Source organism: Pseudocercospora fijiensis, assembly GCF_000340215.1.
Source record: "Pseudocercospora fijiensis CIRAD86 unplaced genomic scaffold MYCFIscaffold_10, whole genome shotgun sequence".
Classification (NCBI taxonomy): domain Eukaryota; kingdom Fungi; phylum Ascomycota; class Dothideomycetes; order Mycosphaerellales; family Mycosphaerellaceae; genus Pseudocercospora; species Pseudocercospora fijiensis.
In genome coordinates this window covers 3,438,276-3,453,886 of record NW_006921541.1, presented here as the reverse complement: position 1 = coordinate 3,453,886, position 15,611 = coordinate 3,438,276, and the positions used below count along the sequence as shown (strand labels likewise).

The window sequence follows — 15,611 nt, the reverse complement described above, 5'->3', positions numbered from 1 at the left end:
GCAGGAACTTCACCCTCTAAATTACACCTTCCCATTCTCCACGATCTTCTCAGCAACAGCATCCTTGAAACAGCAACACTCCATGCCATCTGCTGCTCATCGGCAAGGAAGACGAACGCCAGAAACGAGTGGTAAAGCAATGTCGAGGTTTTCGGCCAGAAGAAAACAGTCCAGATCCTCCTAGAAGTGAGGCGATGCACTCTCAGACCGGCAAGGATACCGTTCCCGTTGCCCTTCCGATAGGGAAGTATTCTTCCAAGATGCTGAAAACGCCGCAAAGCCTTAGAAATTCGTCTGAGAAGTTGAAACGGCGATGGGAAAGAGCTCGGAAATAGTCATGATGAACGCAAACTTCTTTGCTGTTCATGCGATTTAGGTGCACTGGAGGATAGCCGTGCTTTTTGAATAAGTGAGCTCGTCCGCAAAGTAATCCCGGGCGCAGATGTCGCGCAATGAGGCCAGGAAGTCGGTGACGCGAGAAAAAGTGCTCCAAGTTCAATGAACCGGAATGAACACGCTCCTGAGGTGTCTTCCCGTTGGTGGCGCGGTCTTGTGTCGGTAGAATTCCTCGAGACTCGACACCGGCCCTCCATTCTCACTCTGGCTTCTTACTAAGCAGCTCCAAAAGGCGGCCTCGAAGCTTTGGGTTGTGACGGACAGCATCGTCGATGATATCCACGCCTTCCTGGCCTGTCTCCACAAGCTCTTTCCCGAAATGTCCAGGAATAAGTTCGACCTTTTGCACCGCCTGCATTGCCTCCATTCCTCGTGTCTCCATCATAGCCGAGACAAAACCAAGAAATTCCTTCGCGACCACCTCGTATTTGCAGTGGCGGGAAAGTAGTCTGTCAAAGCCGTCGGAGAATTCGAATTCGAGTGTCTCGAATTTCAAAGAACCTGCCCACGATGCCAGTTGCGCCAGACCTTTGCGGAAGCTGTCTTTCCGCTGCTGTGAGAACTGGAAATCGAGGGTACTGGACAAGAGCCTGAGGATGCGGACATGACGAATCGTGGACTCGTTGAACGGGCTACAGGGGTGCTGCCATGCTACAATGAAAGCATTGCGACCGTAGAACATGGCAGTTGCCTCGTGATGGATTTGACGCCGTCTGGACCGCGAGGGGAAGGTGTTCGAAAGACTGCTCGCGATTACCATCGGCCTGTGTAGCCCTTGCGCAACCAAATCGGACATGAATCGACGAGGACATATTCGTAGATTTGGTTCCGCAGTTCGGCTGAGAGGTCGAAAAGTCCGGTCGCTTGCGCGTTAGGGGCGGAAGGCGGTATGGTAATGTTCGAGTTAGAGGGTGTAGCCCTTGATTCATCTGCCGCTTCGGTCGTCGAAGCCATGCCAGAGACTCGAGCAGGCCGTAACTTCAACTCTAACACCATCTTCAACACTCTGCTGGCTCGTAGTCATAGCTGTTGATTGTTGATTAATCACAATCACCTAACTGTTATTACAATCACAATCTCAGGTGAGTAATTAATCAACAATCACAATCGCTATAATTATATAATCAATATAGTAGTAAGTATTATAGTTAAGAAGGATGCTATTTCAAAGACTATAGTCGTTATTAGTAGCTAGCAATACATTATCTTCGTACTCTACGCCTTCTAGTAAATACAGCCCTTCTAATAGTATATAAGCAACGCCTATAGACTGCTAACTCTTTAAATACTTACTTGTACGGATAGTGTTACTACTAAGTAACGACCGCTCCTATAATATCGTACGCCGGCTCTTACTAAAGGTCCGCTTAGACTCTATAGATATAGCGAATGCGGACAATAGGTCGATAGTAAGCCGTACGAGTACTAGATTAGCCGATTGTTGCTATATCTACTACTTAATTAGTATTATATAAACAGGCCTATTGTTATAGTCTTTACCGACAATTAGAAGGCTAATTAGTAGTCTATAGATAAAGGCTTCGAAGGCATCTTCGTCGCTAGTAACAAGGTCGGCTTATAACTATATTTACTAACGTTCTAGGTTAGTAAGACCTTCGAGGTTGCGGTTAGAAGTTGAGTAAGGAGTGCTATATCTATAGCGCTGTTTATAATCGTGCTATAGAGCCTTAGCTTCTAATAAGGCGGCGTCTATATCGATTGCTAAGCACTTGTTTAACTACGCGAGTCGCCGAGTTAGATATAGAAGGACTACTACGGCGTAGATATAGGTCTATTAGTTAAGACGATAGTACTTATCGAATAGCTGTCTTACTAGCTAAATTAAACAGATAAGAGGTTAACGCCGAGTATTGTCTTCTACTAACCGAGTAAGGTAGCTTCTTATATATTCTATAGCTTCTTAGTACTAATCTAGTATTACTATATAGCCTTATAGCTTAAGGGTAACCTCTTTAAATAGTATAAGGAAGTCGTAAGTATGCTATAGAACAGACTATTCTTCGGTAGTAAGCTAAGAGTCTCTTAAGTGCGGCATTCTATCGAAGAAGCTATTCAATATTAGCCTCGTTTATAGTGCTTCCTTAATTATAAGAAGCTACCTATTCTAGCGTATTTTACCTAGAATCTTAGGTATTGTAGTAGGTAGTAAAGGCTAGGCCTTATATACCTCCTTAAATACGTTAAAGTTGTCGTTCTAGCGTAGAAGCTTAGCTAGTAAGAATAGCCGTTGCAGTAGACCTTGCTTAGCAAAGGACTCTACGTCTATATCTAGCTACTTCGAGATAGATATAGTGTCGCTATCCGAGTCTATTATAGATAGTTTAAACTCCTTACTCTCGGCGGACTCTTTACTCCTAGCGAATATAAATGCCTGCGTTATCCGGTTAATAATATAGCTAATATAGCGTAGATAGCGCTTCTAGAAGTAGCTATAGCCTTCTACTTAAATAAAGGTCTCTATAGCTATATAGAGAGTCTTGTTGTTAGAGCTATTATTAGCAGTTATCTAGCCGATCTTGTCTATCATATTAAAGACCTTAAAGCTATTAATAAGTAGTAGTGCGAGGAAGTCGCCTATATAAGAGCCAACCGGAAGTTATAGAAGATCTAGCAGTAGTTAAACTAACTTGCCCTTATTGTTTACATACTAACAATTAATAGCCTAGAAGTACTTTCTTCTATACTAAGACTTCTATATATTAGTACTAACGTAGATGCAGCTTAAGGCGCTTAATAAGCCTTGTTTAACGTACTCTCGCTAGTGCTCGAAGTTATATAGAATATAGCTAAAGAGGGTCGTATATAAGCGTAGGAGGACGTAGTTAGCTTATAGGTTAACTACTAATACTAGGTCCTTAAACTCCTTCGTTATAACAGCACTATAAGAGATACTAAGTGCTATAATAAAGCGTACGAGAGCGTATCTAAAGGTCTTCTTATCCGCTGCGTTCTTTAGTATATTAACGGTCTTCTATGCCTTAACTTCTAAGTTCTTCCGGATAGTAGCTAAGAAGTCAATTATACTCTGTTTCTTACTATTATCCTTCTCTTTTATACGACTAACGATAACTTAATGCTTATAGAATAGGTGCTCGGCGGCGTTGCTAGATTAAGACTAAAAGCGCTCTAGATCGTTATCGCTATAGTGTTTATAGTAGAATACTCGATAGCGGCTGTTCTTAACTCTTTTAGGCTCGCTATCCTTTAGAGGTCTCGAGTAAGACTACAACTCCGGATTACGCCTATTACTAGCTCTCTTTCGCTTCTTAGATAGTATAGGTATCGGTATCGGTTGCGTAGGTGTTACTAAGGACGATAAGGACTATATAGGAAGGAATAATAGGTTAGGTATTAGCTAAGGAGGTTAACTTAGTAGTAGTAGTAGTATAGGATTTAGTACCTCTCCGTCTTCGATATCTTCGAGTTCGCTTAGATCGCTCGAATCTTAGGTAAATAGTATCCGTTGTCTATCCTGCGTTTCCTATTAGGTTTCTTAGTTCTTACGGAAGTTTTCTAAGCGCCGCTATAAAGGCTTAGGGTTTTTGCGTATCTCTACTATAGTAAGGAAATAGTAGAAGTTATAAAAGAATAGAGGTTTAGAAAATTTGAGTTTAATAGGGCTTACTAAGGTTTAAGGCGCGAGCCGAAGCCGCTCGGTTAGTAGACTCCGAAGGCTCCTATTAGGCTTTAAAGACCCTAAATAATATAATTAATAGGAACAGGTAGGCGCGTAAGTAACAACTCCTACTATTCTATATACTATTCTAATCCTTTATAATATCTTTAACACCTTTAATACTACTATTACTACTACTAATACACTCCTTTCCGAAAGCTTCGATAGCTAATGTATTACGAGTACGTTATATAGCGAGCTCGAGCTTTAATTCGTATTCCTCGCCCGTATATAGTATATACGAGTAGCAAGCATAGGGGTTACTAAACCTAAAGTGCTTCGCCCTCTCTTCTACCCTCTATATCCGCTCGCGATAGACCTAGCAGCGACAGTCCGCTAGATATACGGCTATATAATTACCCTTCTTACGGATATAATCCTCGAAAGCCTCTATCTTCTTCCTATAAATATCGAGCTCGGTATTCTTCGTAATTAGTCGGTATTCTACGCCTTCGTATTCCTTTAGTATATAGCGAGACTCCTATAACAACCCTTCTATAATAGCTTGCTAAGCCCCTATTTCCTTATACTATTAATCGAGCTAATCCTAACCTTTTACCGTCTTCTTCGGGTTCTTATAAAGCCTCTTAGCAACCGGTTATTCTTTATCGGAAGCGCTATTAGCGATAGGCTTCTTATCGACAGGCTAAGTCTAAGTCTAAGTCTATAGCGGCGGTAGCGGTAGTAGCGATAATAAGGTATCTATAACCTTAACCTCCGACTCCGACTCGCTATCCGATATCTATACGATTAGCTATAGCAACCGATAGTATTCGCTATTAACCTACCTCGATTACTTCTACGCGCTTCTAACCTATTTTTAATACGAGTTTATATAAGGAAGAAGGAGGAAATACTACGAAATTGAGGGATACTTATACGCCGTAGTATTGCCTACGATTGCCTAAGAAACGCCGACTAATTGTGATTATAATCACATAATCACACGTATAATAATCACAACCACAATTACTATGATTGTAAGTGATTATGTAATTATAGGAATCAACAATCAACAGCTATGCTCGTAGTTAGCAAGCGACAACATGCGACGCTTCTTCATAACACTTACCAGATGTGGAGGGTGTTGTGATAGCAAGTGTCTTGAGAAAGATGTTGGAAGGAAGATTGCGGCAAGATAAAGCTCGACTTGAGGCGCACGGACTTCTATCAAAGTGACACATGAAGCTCAGACCGACCCACAACACATGCGTCAACAGGTACAAACCGTCGCGTTTGAAGGCGTGTTTCTTGCGCGAGGTAGGAGATGGCGCTTGTAGACAGAGACATCGCTGCTCCAGCCAACGAGCAAAGTTCATCCGAGTCCTTTGCCAAGTCCTTGTGAGTGTATACTAATACTGCTCTTACTGATATTGACCGACAAAACGACATTTGTAAGATTGCAAGACGCGAGTTGGAGTAGAACGGAGGGACAAGTGTGAAGATGCAAAGATGCTTGATTGTCAGAGAGGGCATCTGGGCTCCTCTTAACTATCTAGGTGATTGCTATGAGAGACACACATGCAGTTTGACACACTGTCTTAAAACAAACAACTGTCGACACTCAATGACCAATGTGCTGCATGCAAAAAACTACCTCTCCCGACCTGATGGAAGTCAGTCAAAGAGACACTGCTGCCACAATCCGCGTACTGTAGTACATAGATACCTCAAATCGCCGACCTGACTGACCTATTATTCAAAATAGCAAAAACGAAACGCCCCGATTTTTCAATGGGGACGGAAGCGAAAATTCCTCTTTCGTCATCACTTGGTCGTGAATCAGCAGTTAGCAGAACTTTTGACTTATCATCAGACCGCGTTACCATTGCGCTATTTTGGAACAGCGGCTTACATTTGTGCTTTCCTTTTTCTGATTGAATGGGCCTGGCTTTCCGACGTTTATATAGCTTAACGAGCAGTGCACGTGGCTTTCTTAACGGCGGCGGGGCTAGCGGTGGTGGGCGCTGTCGCCGTCCGCAGTATCTTAGAAGCCTTGTACGCGTCGAGGGACATTAGGGGGGATATGTCCGGCCGTGCTCTTCCTTGTCCACTGCAGCGCTTCACTTTGGTCTCGCACGTCTTTGCTTTAGAAGGCTTGCCCCTCCCTTGTCTGAAGAATTTCCTGTCTTTGAAGTGGTCGTCTAGGAGCACTTCTGGCCCGAATGAGCCCCCGAGAACTGGAGCAGGCTACCATGCAGATCAATCCAGTCACGAGCTTGAGCATGGCTGGTGTCGCACTGAGTGGAATCTTCTATTCTCTAGAGGTATCGAGGATGTGAAACTTGAAGGGTAGCCGGCGCGATATTATTCCTTGATTTGTATAGTCGGCTCGAGAACTATTTAGTACTATCGAGAACGCGAGGGATGTGGTTCAACTCAAGAGGCTTGAGTTATCTCCCGTCGATATGCTTGTGGGCAAGTCTGCGGAGAAGGAATTGCCCGTCCTGGTGTCCAGATTGATACCGCTTCTCCAGACGTGGAAGAAGAAGAAGAAGCAGCAGGAGTTAACTCTGAAGGCCACAGTCGGTTCAGTGGGTTTCGCGACGGATGATGACGGATAGAAGGGTGTCAGTTCTCAGTACAACGTGGACAGGCTTGTCATGGCCGAGAAGTGGAAACAGGAGATCCAGAAGCAGGTCGGTGAGCAATTTGAGAAGGCTGACTCGGATGCGTTCTGTATGAGTCAGTTCTTGGAAGTTGTGAGTCGGACGCAGAAGGCCATGTAGAAGTGAGCAGGCTGGAGGCCCTCTTCGGTCGATGGGAGATTGTTCTGCTTGATTTCATTCTAAAGGACAAGAGTGCATTGGGACTCGGAAAGAAGTTTCGAGAATGATAGTCGGTGATGACATGCATTCGGGTAGTTCTGATTAGTTCGAAAGCGCATGATATGAGTTTGGCTCACCTTAGTCTTGAAGGGTGAAGTCAGCCAGAGAAATTCTGGTCATATATTGTGACAGTAGTCCGTGCAGAATTAGCTCTACTGATTCCACTTACCTCTTCAGTGATTGAACGACTCGAACTCAACTGCTGTCACAAGCTGTCACAACAGTGGTAAGTGGAGAAAAGTCTGTCGCTGACCAAATGTTCTCTAAAACAACTCCAGCTGTTCTCGAAAACAACTCCAACTGTTCTTTAAAACAACTCCAGCTGGCGCCGACAAAGCTGCTTGAATCCCAACTCTTCAGCATCGGACCAAATGGACACGTCGAGATTAAGTGTACTCCTGGAGCTACCCCCCGAACTGCGAAACCACATCTACGAATTCATCCTGGCATCCGACATCGAAATCCACATGATCCAAGACAGTCTCGATGTGAAGAAGTGGCGAGGCTGGAGAATCCGCCTAAATCAGGTCACGGCCGTCTGGGGCACGTCACTCCTATGTACCAATCGCCAGATCTACGCTGAGACAAAGCCGATCTTATATGGTGGCAGCACGTTCGTTGTCGATGGCGATGAGGGGCTCGAGTGCTTCCCCATAGAAGTCTTGCCATATATTCGCAAGATCAGATTCGATGGTGTCTGGCGTCGACTGAATAGCCTTCTCGTTGGACTTGAGCTTCAGGCGGCAAAGTTACGGTCCTTGGAAAGCCTTGCCTTCACCGTGAATAGTTCGACGATTATGGGGTCTATGGGGGCTGTGACGCGGCATGCGAGAGTGGCGAGGAAGTTGAGGCCAACGTTGACGGAATTTATGCACGCGCGCGAGCTCGGGGTGCAGGATACTATTGCTCTCATCAGCTTTGTGGCTGAATCAAATCATCCCTACGAAGCTGTTCCTCCGTCTGAAGACATAATTGCTACCGCAGCCCAGTGTACCGAAAGAATTCGCAAGAAGGCAGGAAAATTACTCGAACAGGGTGGATGGGAATCCGATGTGGATTTCGATGAACTCATTGGCTCTATCCGCTAGCAGACATTCTGGCTGTGGAGGACGCAGGAATTGGGCCTGGGCAAGACAGGAGAGATATTGCATAAAAGCGTTGGCAGTATGCGCGATCGGTTTACCCGAAGCGTGGTCAGGAATGCCTACAAAACGTTTGCCATGCGATCGGGTACCCGCAATCGAAGACGCATAGGAGTGGCCGCAAGTGACCTTGGCGAGCATCACAAAAAGACGGCGGAAGGAGTTGTCCGCTTCAATCTGCAACAATGACGCCCACAGAAGACTCCCGTATGAACACAGTGCAGCCAGACACCTAGCAATGGCAAGTGCCACGCAGTGGAAGGAGTCTCAGGCGAGACAGGAAAGAAAAGGTCATCCGTCCCATATAGAGCTTTCGCGCCAGTCGACAGACTAGACTCTCGCGAGTCGGACAGGCTTCATCTGACAAGGACTACATTCGCAGTCTTGCAGGTACATCTGTCTGGGTTGTGAAACTTCGATTCATTCAGAAGCTATCCATGGCACTATAGCGCGGCCAATCTCATGCTGGCTCTTTCAAGTTGCGCCTCTTCTCCATTTCATATGTCCCGTGAACTCCGTCCCAGTCCCATAATGCCTCGTGCGGTCGTCTCGCTTATGCCTGAGCGCCGGGTGGCTTGTTGGTGGTCTGGGTTGGGTTGACCTTCTTGCCGTCCTTGTTGTATCGCACACGTGGTGGTGGAGCACGGTTGCGGCGACCCTCGCGGGAACGGACACTGGGAGGGAAGTGTTAGTAGAAGGAACAGAGGAGGAGCGGAGGCATCGCCGTACCGAACAATCTTGCCGTGGATGGCGCAGGAGACGCAGTACTGGAGCTTGAGGTACATCTTTGGCACGGCGTACTCGGAGAATACAGAGGCGTCAGAAATGTCACCTGAGGTTTGGTATTAGCGGATTGTCTAGCACTCAGAGAACTGGGTCGTATGTACGGATAGCAGCAGACTCGACCATGTTGCGGATGGTGAATCTCTTGATTGCCTTGTCCTTTGGAGTGCATCGCGAGCAGTTGCTGCAGCGGATTGGCTTGACGTGGCCGCGGCCCTTCTTGTTGCGACCGTTGGATGCGCGCTTCTTGACCATGTTGGGCGACTGTGGTGGGTGGTGTTGTCGTTGGGTGGTGGGAGGAGGGCGATCGGCTCGAAGCTGCAAAGTGCGGTGCGATGCTGATTTCGTGGAAAGTGTTGCCAAGGAATTCTCGCGGGAGTATCCGCCGCTAATGACGTTTCGCTCCGTGCCGGCTATCACCGACTTCCGTTTGTTTACCGCGATCCGATCCCTGGCGACCGCGACCTCTTTGAGCAATTGATCATTGCGGTCAAGGTCAAGAAGACGGTTTGGTCTCACCCAAAGCTCCAGACATCAATTCGAGGTCCGCGGAGCTGGAAGGAGACAATTGCCGGCATGTCGACGGCATCAGGCGCACGAGGCACACCCAAGGCCAAGGGCTACGACACGATCAATGCCTCCTCTGGCATCCCGAGACCCAAGCTCGACTCTCACCCATCCACCCTCAGCGATGCCACCCATGCCACTTCATACAGCGCCAGCAGAGCGAAGCAGTCGAAGCGAGATGAGGTAGGGTAGCTCTACAGATATGTCGTAGGTTTTGCGATTGACTTGAATAAGGCCATTCGTAGTAAACTGGAAAAGGACCTCAGCAAGAAGCGAGGTCCTGCTGGACGCACTGCTCAGCGTCGAAAAGCACCTCCCGGCACCGTCCTTGCACTCAAGCCGAATCAAGCCCTCCAGATCAAGCCGACACTGAGCGTTACCGAGGCAGCTCAATTGATGGCTGCAAAGAGAGAAGACTGTGTTTTGGTGACCGATGACGACGATCGCATTGCCGGTATCTTCACAGCAAAGGACTTGGCATTCAGAGTGGTCGGCGCTGGATTGAAAGCGAACAATGTTACTGTTGCAGAGATCATGACCAAGAACCCACTCTGTGCTAAGACAGACACCAGCGCGACCGATGCATTGGATCTGATGGTGCGGAAAGGCTTCAGACATTTGCCAGTCATGGATGAGAACCACGACATCTCTGGTATCTTGGACATCACAAAGTGCTTCTACGATGCAATGGAGAAGCTGGAGCGCGCATATGCTTCATCAAAGAAGTTGTACGATGCTCTCGAGGGTGTCCAGGCCGAGCTTGGCTCAACTCAGCCTCAGCAAATCATCCAATACGTCGAAGCTGTGAGACACCGCATGTCTGGCCCAACACTAGAGTCAGTCTTGAACGGCCTGCCTCCAACCACCGTCTCGGTCCGCACAAGTGTCAAAGAAGCCGCCCAACTCATGAAAGAGAACCACACAACCGCAGTGCTGGTTCAAGATCAGGGCCAGATCACTGGTATCTTCACCTCGAAAGACGTCGTTCTCCGTGTCATTGCTGCAGGTCTTGATCCAGGCAACTGTAGCGTCATTCGTGTGATGACACCTCATCCAGACTTTGCTCCAATGGACATGAGCATTCAGCAAGCTCTTCGAAAGATGCATGATGGACACTACCTGAACCTTCCAGTTATGAACAAAGAGAGCGACGAAATTGTCGGCATGGTAGACGTCCTCAAACTTACCTACGCCACTCTTGACCAGATTAACAGCATGTCGACCAACGAGGGTGAAGGTGCTGGTCCGGCTTGGAGCAAATTCTGGATGTCGATGGACCATGGCGATACCGAATCACTGATGTCTGGCGAGGGCAGCAGTCACGCACCTCATACGCCTGATAGGTTCGCTATGATGTCGCCTGACGGTCACCGGCCCGGCATGATGGACCGCGGCGACTCTGTCCTCCCAACTGACTCAGCATCGCACAATGGCATCGATCATGATCAGACATCAGCGCTTGCTGGCGCAAACATAGAGGAGACGCCCTTCACTTTCAAGTTCAAGGCACCCAGTGGTCGTGTTCATCGGCTGCACGTCATAGCTGCACAAGGTCTTGGCGAGTTGATTGGTGTCATTGCTGACAAGCTGGGTGCTGAAGCTGAGGGAATCGGAGGCGTTCCCGCATTCGAGAATGGCAAGCTTCAGCACGCTGGCTTCGCATTGAGCTATCTCGACAACGAAGGTGATACCGTCTCCATCACCACGGACCACGATCTCCTCGAAGCTATTATGCTTGCGCAGTCAGCTCGTAAGGACAAGGTCGACCTCTTCGTGCACGATCCGGAGAAGCCAGCCATCCCAGCCACTGTCGACCCACAGCCTACGATCATTCCTCCAACCCCACCGGAAAGCTCAGTCAGACGTCGCAAGCCGTACGAGTCTGACGAGGAGGAGGAAGACGAGGCACGCCACATCCCAGACCGTCGCGGTCGCAAAGCACAACCGGCAAAAGCTCAAGAGCAGGTCATTCAAGGCGTGCCAAACGAGCTTCTGATTCCAGGTGCCATTGTCATCCTTGGCGCCGTGGTTGTCATCACATTTACACTTGGAAGATCGAGCAGGTAATTTTTGAAGCGTCTATCAGACTGCATTGCATTGCACTTTGGAAGACGAACCCTGCTCGCACGTTGTGTCACTTTTTCAGCGATGTTTGCATACCAAGACTGCCTCTTCCTCTAGCATTGATACCATTGCAGCAGCATTTCATGTCAATCCCAATATACTCTCCTTGCTTCATCTCACTTTTTTTTGAAGCGGCGGTACTGTAGTCCTTGGGTAGAAAACGAGCACGCTGTTGAATGTGTGTCGAGATAGTAACGACTACGGAAGGCTACTAACACTAGCATACCAGCTATTAACAAAAAGCAGTGTACTAGTTTTAGACACAGACTGTTTAACTTTGTAGATAAATGGAAAACAAAAAGCTATTAATCTAATTGTTTAAAATATAACAAACCCCTATACTATATTTATAGATTGTAAGAAAATAGGTATATAGCAACGTATAGAACACCCTCTACTAATCGCCGTAGTAGAAAGTAGAACTAAACCGTGCCTTTCTTAGAATAGGGCAGAGCGTTTACTATTAACTAGGCTACGTACGGATAGTATATATACCGAGCCGGCAATCGAGTATATCCGTATAAGCGACCGAGCTTTTCCGCGTATACGCTAAGTAGGCTTTACGCTAGCGAGACAGCACCGTAGTACACGTAATAATATTATATAATTATTATATAGGCTTGCTAAGGCATAATAGGAGACTTTACTTACTTAGGTTCTTATAATTATCTCCTTCCCCTAGTATAGCTATCCTAGCTATAGGGCAATATAGTAAATTATACTATTTCTTATACTCTACGCTATACTTGCGCGTCTTATACGTACCTGTCGCTAGGCTATAGTTGCTAAGCACGTTATAATTTGCCTCGTAGTTGCTTGTTTGTTTATAGATTTAAAGCGCGGCTACTTCTAGTACTAACTAGAGGTTGCCTAAATTTCCTACCTCTATTTAGGCGCTTCGTAGTTGAATTCGTGTATGTGCTCGTAACTTCCATTTCTATACTATACTATATTAGGTTTAGCGCTATTCGAGATCTTATTCTAGCGAAGCGCCTAAAGCTAAACTGTTGCTAGCGGGTATAGGTTGCGTTACTACTACTATATTTCATATCGAATAGGCTATATAGCTTAACAACTATTAGTCGTAGTATAGCACTTTATAGAGACAGGACCTAGATAATTTAGCGATTAAGAATATCCGCTATTTTAATAAGCTAGTCGCTTTAGAAATGCTAAAGTTATTATCGATAAACGTAAATTGCTACTCTCGACTAACTCGTTTACCTACCCCTATATACTTTACGAGTAAACAAACGACGCCCTTCTACGTTAACAAAGTGTAGGGGGTCTACTTTTCTAGTGCCCTCTATAACCTCCGCGTATCTATTTACTATATAATTTAGTCGTATACTCGTCTCGACTCGGTAGGGCAAACTATTTCCGACGTAGACGAGAACTCGATAGCGAGAAGTCGCGCGTAGGTGCGTATACGGTACAGCGAAGAAGTTAGTTAGATAGCCCTAATTAAGGACCTCTAGGTGTTAACTTAGTGTATAGCGATATATTAAGAATCGGTGTATTTAGATAGGCAGACAGCTATAGAAGTAGGCTCGGCTAAATTAGTATAACTTAGCGCATATACGTCGTATATACGAGATTTTTAGATCGTTAGACTCGCAATTAGTAGGGCTACAACCTCCTCGTATTAGATTTGCTAGTTGTCGTTAGTGTAGCGAGATCGTATTTTAATAGCGGAATCTACGATAAAAATTAGCGGTTTAGCTTTAGGCCTTTAGGCGAAGGATTAGGTAGAGTAGTATGTAATTAGTTGTTTAGAAAGACGGAAGCTAGCCCTAATTTATTTAAATCTATTACGTGCAATCTAACCAATTCACTACCGCGGAACGTAATCCTTAATATATAAAGGCCTAAACGGAGGTAGTAAATTTCTAAGAACGCGGTAGCTACGCGAGAACGTAAGCTATCCGAAAGCGAGGCGAGTATTTAAAGTATTCGAAGCCCGCTTAAAAACTTCTTCTTTTTCTAAGCGCTCCGAATACTATCTGCCTACCCCCTACCTACTTATATCTTACGCCTCCCTAGTATTACTTAAAAGTTTTTCTTCTTTAATTATCTATCTAAAAAAAACATTACTAGTATAGCTACTCCTTCGCGTGCCTTAGGTAAGCGCGCTATAGGCGCACCGCCCTTAATACCTACTATACCTACCTAGCGCCCCTTAAAAGTCCTAGAGGGCTATATCCGTTACTTTAAGTATATAACAGCTAACGGTATATATTCTCGCTACTTACTACGCGCTTGCGCTTTGCAACTAACTCGCTTTAGTAGACCTAACTAAGGTTTATATAGGCGGCAATATAGACCCTACTACTAAGCGTAACTACGATCGCTACTATAGTAGTTATTATACCTATACTCCGCTTACGGCCCGCTTACTAGTATCGCTGCTAGCGCGCATTCGCGCTATACGCTCTACGCGCGACCTATATAACCTAGACGGCTACGACTCTATCGAGGAGTCTAACGAGGCCTTAGAGGCACTCTAGGCCGAGCTAGACTCTATAGTTGTACGTATATTCCTTATACGCTCTAATTGCGCTTTGTATACTAACCTCGACGTTAGTTATCCTATCTGCGCTATACGTCTTTTATACTAATAAGAATAAAGTAACCCCTAGCGGTAAAGCCCTAGCCTATAAGGGGGCCGCTAGCGGGTCCCTTACGGACGTTAACCTACTCGGTACCCTCGAGTATATCGGTACTAACCTAGCTAGTTTAGTAGAGATTAGTCGTTAGGTATAGTTTTTCCTATAGCCTCGTTCTACTTACGCTTCGTATACTAACTATACTAGAACCTCGCCTAGCGCGTTAGCACTAAGGCTATCGCTACTATCGATACCGCTATAGGTAACGAAGAGGAGGAGGAGGCTAAGGATTCTAAGGATAAGTAGAGTAGGCGGTCCGCTGTCGGCGCGCCTACGCGGCGCCTTCTTTATATATACTAGGCTAATAGGCCTTTTTTAGTAGCGAAACGAGTATATATCTACTATTTTTCTTAAGTTTTATTTTCTTTTGTTTTAATTACTACCTACGCTTACGCTTCGCTTAAGCTTCGAACTCGTCTAACGCTATAGAATCTTTAATATAAATAGCTAGCTCCTAAGTGTTGTATTCTTTAGGCTACCCTCGCTATTTAATAAGGTAGTACGCCTTCCGCTTCTTTATCTTCTTTTAGACCCCGTAGTAGTTCGGGTTAGTTTGGTTTAGTTTGCTAAGCCGAAACTCTAGTTTAGTTTAGGTTAGTTTGCTAAGCAACTATATAAGTAGCTAGTTCGAACTATATAATTTATCGGTTTTTAAGAAGTGTACGAATGTATACGTAGCTTTAAGCAATGCTAGGCACACGGTTACAGTACGAAGGTATCGTAACGGTTATGCGGTGCAAAAGTTAATATATTCTCTAAGGTACCGCGAGGCAAGCTATCTATATAATAGTCCTACTATTAGTAGCAATAGCGACCGCAGCGGTCGATAGTGACCGCTGCCTGCTATCGTATATGCAATAGTGTTATATCGTAATAGCCTCCCTCCCTATAAAAAAGGTCGGCACTGTCTATAGTGTCCTAAAACAAAGGTCCTTAGCAGGCCGCACCGTAGGAAGGTTTAAGGCAAAAAGAGCGTAATAGCGTCGCACAAAGGCTAAACCTAAACAGTATACTAGAACGGTAATGCTAGGTACAGAATCGTGTCTCTCTAGTAATAACTGCGTCGGTTTTATACTTGCTTATTACGACGGTTACGAAGGGCGTCGCGTAAGCTAGTCGGTATAGTCTAAACCGCCTTTAGCTGCGGCTAAGGCGTAACGGTCTTTATAGTCTTGTTATCGGATAGCGAGGTATTAACTACGTCCGCTATAGTAGTAGCGCGGTCTAACTAATCGATAGGGATGTTAGGGAAGTCGGCACCTAGTAATAGCAGCGTATCGGCGTCGCGTATAGTACCGTATAGCTTAAAGTAGTCGGCTATCTATGCGTTAAGCTTAGCGATCTTATCCTTAGTAGTATTGCCTTATACGCCGCCGAGTAGCTTAAAAGCGTCCTCGTTAATTAGGTA

At 45.7% G+C, this 15,611-nt stretch overlaps 3 protein-coding genes across 3 annotated transcripts; 1 reads left to right on the top strand and 2 right to left on the bottom strand.

The window, feature by feature from the left end:
* Positions 1–16: 16 nt before the first annotated feature.
* Positions 17–6,320, bottom strand: MYCFIDRAFT_179602 (uncharacterized protein; the record flags this gene model as incomplete). The annotated part of the gene is made up of 19 exons (XM_007933659.1): positions 17–48; positions 80–263; positions 310–354; positions 383–487; positions 517–574; positions 600–1,170; positions 1,191–1,358; positions 1,390–1,450; positions 5,032–5,112; positions 5,140–5,419; positions 5,472–5,579; positions 5,615–5,633; positions 5,666–5,700; positions 5,736–5,785; positions 5,809–5,966; positions 6,021–6,060; positions 6,096–6,134; positions 6,161–6,283; positions 6,309–6,320. The coding sequence occupies 19 exons, from the start codon at positions 6,318–6,320 to the stop codon at positions 17–19; spliced, it is 2,169 nt and encodes a 722-aa protein (XP_007931850.1).
* A 2,142-nt stretch (positions 6,321–8,462) lies between these two features.
* Positions 8,463–9,133, bottom strand: MYCFIDRAFT_87306 (uncharacterized protein). Its single transcript, XM_007933658.1, has 3 exons — positions 8,951–9,133; positions 8,793–8,895; positions 8,463–8,737 (listed from the first exon to the last, which is right to left on the bottom strand). Exons 1-3 carry the CDS (start codon positions 9,099–9,101, stop codon positions 8,617–8,619), a joined length of 375 nt encoding a protein of 124 aa, XP_007931849.1. The 5' UTR covers positions 9,102–9,133; the 3' UTR covers positions 8,463–8,616.
* Positions 9,134–9,422: 289 nt separating this feature from the next.
* Positions 9,423–12,171, top strand: MYCFIDRAFT_200475 (uncharacterized protein; the record flags this gene model as incomplete). Its single annotated transcript, XM_007933657.1, has 4 exons — positions 9,423–9,601; positions 9,659–11,476; positions 11,891–11,893; positions 12,156–12,171. 4 exons carry the CDS (start codon positions 9,423–9,425, stop codon positions 12,169–12,171), a joined length of 2,016 nt encoding a protein of 671 aa, XP_007931848.1.
* Positions 12,172–15,611: the final 3,440 nt, after the last annotated feature.

Excerpts from the sequence above, each read along its gene's own strand:
- MYCFIDRAFT_87306 (XM_007933658.1), bottom strand. The coding sequence starts at position 9,101 with ATGGTCAAGAAGCGCGCATCCAACGGTCGCAACAAGAAGGGCCGCGGC. Across the intron at positions 8,896-8,950 it reads GGTCGAGTCTGCTGCTATCC|GTGACATTTCTGACGCCTCT; the intron begins GTACATACGACC and ends ACCAAACCTCAG. Across the intron at positions 8,738-8,792 it reads ATCCACGGCAAGATTGTTCG|TGTCCGTTCCCGCGAGGGTC; the intron begins GTACGGCGATGC and ends CTTCCCTCCCAG.